The 4718-nt window shown below is 44.4% G+C and overlaps 1 protein-coding gene and 1 non-coding gene across 2 annotated transcripts in view; one reads left to right on the forward strand and one right to left on the reverse strand.

Annotated features, from left to right (window-relative positions):
• DNAJC5B (DnaJ heat shock protein family (Hsp40) member C5 beta) overlaps positions 1-3760 on the reverse strand; it is a 19375-nt gene extending 15615 nt beyond the window's left edge. The window contains exon 1 of the mRNA XM_009634109.1: positions 3654-3760. Within this exon, the coding sequence (XP_009632404.1) occupies positions 3654-3760 (107 nt within the window). The remainder of the gene's footprint in view (positions 1-3653) is intronic.
• On the forward strand, positions 356-428 carry TRNAA-AGC. The gene has a single exon. It is a non-coding gene; the product is annotated as a tRNA-Ala (tRNA).
• Positions 3761-4718: the final 958 nt, after the last annotated feature.

The following is a 4718-nucleotide window of genomic DNA, read 5'->3' on the forward strand; positions in this document are numbered from 1 at the left end:
AAGGAACCAAAAAACAGAGTGAAAAGAACACAGGAGTTCACTGGCTACCTCCCATACCAAACAAATGGATTTATGTCCATTCAGATTTTTCTTATGATAACTGGCCTTCTCTTTCACCACCGTAGGACAACTGACCACTGAAGACCTTCACAGCCAAAAGTAATGCGATGTGTTTCGGAGAAAAAAGTGACAGCAAGCAGAGAAAAAGCCATCTTACAAGATGGATGGGAAACTCACTGAAATCAAGTAAGAGAAATATGTTCAGCACCTCTGTCAATGGGAAGCTTAGTATGAGGGGTCAGGTCAGGGGTGGATGCCTGGGAAGGGAGAAGCCCCCCGGCAGAGGCCGTGGGCTGGGGAATTAGCTCAAGTGGTAGAGCGCTCGCTTAGCATGTGAGAGGCAGCGGGATCGATGCCCGCATTCTCCAACGCTTTTCGTTCCCCTTGCCTGGACACAAGGAGGCCCTCTGCCTGGGAGCGGGACCCCTGTCCGCTGGGGGCTGTGTGGATCTGGGCGTGCACCTGCCCTGCACCGTAGGGGACAGCATCCCGGGCTGCACCAAGAGCAGCCTGGGCTCTGCACCGAGGGAAGGCATTCCGCACCTCTGCTCGACATCCGGTCGATGGCATCTAGAATACCAACTTTGGGCCTCTGTGTAGAAAACAGACATTAGCCAAGCGCAGCGACCTCAGGACAAGGCCACCCGGACGGTTGGGAGCAGGCGCACTTGCTCTTTGAGGAGAGGCCAATGGACGTGGGCTTGCCCGGCGCCGGGAGAAGAGGGGCTTTGGGGGAGAGAAGCGGCAGTTTATCAGAATGCCTATCAGGAGGGTATTGATTCAACAGTTAGGCTTTTTACCGTGGTGATTGGCAGAGGACTGAGAAGCAACGGGCCACAACTGGAGCAGGGCAGGTTCAATTTTTTCTCCCATCAGGACAGCCAGGCGGGAGAAGAAGGGTGCCCCGGAGTGCTGTGCAGTCTCCTTGCTTGGAGGTTGGCCTGAGCCGACTGGCTGAAGCTCTGAGCAAGCTGCTGGGATCCCTGGTCTGGGGGTGCTTGGAGGACGCTGCTGGAAGAGACATGGGCTGAGGTCTCATCCACGCTGATTGCTTTGACAGCTCCGTCGTGGAGGCAGAGCTGGGGGAGGGCCCTGCCGGCCCGTCAGTAGCTCTGCTGGTGCAGCGCAGGACCGCAGGCTCCCTCGCATGGCTACCTTTGCGTCTCCTCCGGGCCCGGAGTGCCCTAGTAGGTCATTCAGGCCCTGAATGGCCCTGACCAGCCTCGCGCGGGGCCTCCACCTCCACCCGTGGGTCCAGGAGCTGTATTTGCGTTCAGGTCTGGGGCTTTACTCTCTTTCTGTGCTCAAGTGGTAGAGTCCAGAGTAGGAGAGCCTTTAGTGCTCTTTCAGGAGTAATACTGGCTATTGTCATAAATACAGTTAAAGAACTATTCCTCTATGTTTGTCAGTCATTAAGCTGGATTCATAATACTGCACACATTTCCTAGTAGAATTTTCAATTGGCAATATGTACCCTCTCACAGAGTTGTCCATGTACTTAATTTCTTGTAAATAGTTTATCAAGCTGGATCTTTTTAAACCTCCGAAGAAAATATAAAGGATATGTTATCCCTGTGGATATTACTTCACTCTCAGACTGGGAAGCGTAAGTCAATGTACGGATTAATTTATTATGCTGAGCCAAGTTTCTAAAGACTTTTTTTGTAGGGTATTGAACGAAAACAGATCTCCTCTGAAATTCTGCTGATTAGAAACCTGTTAGCTTTGCTCCTTGACAAATTAGAGTGTGCCAACTGCAAATAAAAGCATAGAGAGGTACCTCTGTCATGTTTATTAAAAAGTAAATTTTGCCCTGGGTTGTGGTAGTATGATTAATACTGACTTAATTAATAATGGCAGTGAACTCAGAATCAGGTATTGCTGGTCTTATGCCTTGTACTAAAGAATACCACTTCAGCAGCAGATTTTTGGATTAGCATAAATTAAAAGATAATTAAAGCAAATCTATGGGACTGACTCATCATTTTATCTTGCAAATATTTACAGCTACTCCATTAAAAGTGAATCCCTCTGACATTTCCATTTGAGTGAGAAGCAGCCTTTTTTTTGCTATAATTACTAATAAAGATGGATAAAGCACCACTGTCAGTTTTACCGTAGATCGCTGTGTAAATCATCCTTCTTCATGTTCAGCATTAAATATAGCTAATTCCGTTCTACATTCTTCCATGACAACTCTCTCCTTTGGGGATTAAAGAAGGCCTCGTCTCCATAAATTTAAATGTAAAAGGAACAGGAAAACATGAGGTTTGATACAGAGGATGGTTTCTGCAGCCAGGCTATACTGCAGGGATGCAGAAGGTGCAAGTCATGAGTGAATTTGATACTGTAGTCAGTTTATCCCCCAGTGGTATAGTTATGCAAGACAACAGAATCAAGAGATGTCGATTCTTTTCCTTCCATTGTGTGTAGAGTTTGAACATTAGCTACTTCTCCTGCCTCCACTGAATATATGCCTTTAGGAACAGAAAGCAGGAGAGATGTAATTTGTTCAAAAACACAGAGGACAGAGTCCCAGCAAAATTCAAATGGAGCAATGATGCAAGTAGATCTATTTCATAAACTCTTTTTCAGTTCAAATATATTCTTGCATTTGATAGGAAGTGCAAGCCGTGTTAAAGTTTGACTCGTAATACAGGGCAACCAACAACACCCAGAATGATGCTGTAATAAAAGTTTTACTGTATTTGTTAAACCTGCAAGTACATGTCTGGCATATTGTGATGTCAAGAACATCTATTTCACTCATGGCATTTAAAGTTCTTTCTCTTTTTAATAGCAGCAGAATAGATTTAAGAAGAAAATTACCCATAAAGTCTTCTAGTCTTACTTCTAAGTCTTGTTACATTTCATCAATAACATACTTTTCACCATTTTGATAACTTGTGCTTGAGTAAAACTTATCTTAAAGTCCTCTCTTCTTTTTCAACAGACAACGTATCGTTTCCTGTGCCAGCATGTTTCAGTGGTCGGTTACGCTCCCTGTTAAAACCACATACCTCTGTTTCAGCTCAAATTGCTTTTAGATTCCAAGCACTGGTTTTGGTTATGCCTGCCTTCATAAAGTGAAGAAACCCCTCACACCTAGCATTTTCCCCCTTCAAAGATATTGCACACTATAATCAAATAATTTATCGGTCATCTTCTTCATGACAAGGTAAACTGATCAAACTCTTTATGTCTCTTACTCTAGGTCTGGAATCGTTATTACAGCACTTTTCTGCATTGGCTTTACTTTTCAACATACTTCAGGAAACTTGTTAACACAAGAACTGGGTGCAGTATTCAAAGGCTGCACTTGGCAAGCATAGTCTGCGTTATTTTATCCTAACAGTCTGACCTCTCATTCAGCTAGATTAGAACATTTTAGATGAAGCACACAGATTGCTTGTGGGATGAAATCAATAGAGTCACATTGCATCATCTCCGATTGCTTTCAGGCTCACGGTGCAAAAAAAAAATTGTAACAACAATGAATGTCTACAGCGCAGGTGACTCAAAAGGTTTTACCATCATAATCATGCCAGACACACAAGCATTTTTAGACATGTTGCAAAGCACATTTTACTTACCTGTAGGACTTCTTAATGTCATCGTGTGTTGCTCCCTTCTCTAGGGCCAGGATTTCATATAATGCTTCCCCCGATGTTGACAAAGCACGTTGCCTTTGTTCAGCCATGTTAGCAGTGCATTACCAAAGCTGCTAATGTAGAAGAGAATTTAAAACAGCAGGGACTGCAAGTATATATGGATAGTACTTCTTATTGTTCACAGAATCACAGAATGGCAAGGGTTGGAAGGGACCTCCAGAGATCATCCAGTCCAACCCCCCTGCTAAAGCAGGTTCAGCTAGAGCATGTTACAAAGGACTTCGTCCAGGTGGGCTTTGAATATCTCCAGAGAAGGAGACTCCACAACCCCCCTGGGCAGCCTGTTCCAGTGCTCTGTCACCCTCAAAGTGAAGAAGTTTTTCCTCATATTCAACTGAAACCTCTTATGCTTCAGTTTGTTCCCATTGCCCCTTGTCCTGTCGCTGGGCACCACTGAGAAGAGTCTGGCTCTGTCCTCATGACATCCACTCTTTAAGATATTAATTTCATTCATATTCATTCATATTGTTAATTGTAGTACATTTTAATCAGGTAGTAAAAGGTTAAAAATACATGAAACTAGAATAATATCTCCTCTAAATTATCCTCCATCCCTTCAGATACTTTAAAATTATTTGAGAAAATGGAAAAGCAAAAAACAAAGAACAGATGCTCTTGTGTTAGGTATCACCATTCATATTAAAGGATTGACGTTGCTGTCACTGAAATCACAGAATCACAGAATGGCAGGGGTTGGAAGGGACCTCCGGAGATCATCTAGTCTAACCCCCCTGCTAAAGCAGGTTCACCCAGAGCAGATTGCACAGGACATCACCCAGGCAGACTTTGAATATCTCCAGAGAAGGAGACTCCACAACCCCCCTGGGCAGCCTGTTCCAGTGCTCTGTCACCCTCAAAGTGAAGAAGTTTTTCCTCATATTCAACTGAAACCTCTTGTGCTTCAGTTTGTGCCCATTGTCCCTTGTCCTGTCGCTGGGCACCACTGAGAAGAGTCTGGCTCCATCCTCGTGACATCCACCCTTAAGT

This window comes from Egretta garzetta, unplaced genomic scaffold (genome assembly GCF_000687185.1).
Source record: "Egretta garzetta isolate BGI_Z169 unplaced genomic scaffold, ASM68718v1 scaffold132, whole genome shotgun sequence".
In the NCBI taxonomy this organism is placed as follows: domain Eukaryota; kingdom Metazoa; phylum Chordata; class Aves; order Pelecaniformes; family Ardeidae; genus Egretta; species Egretta garzetta.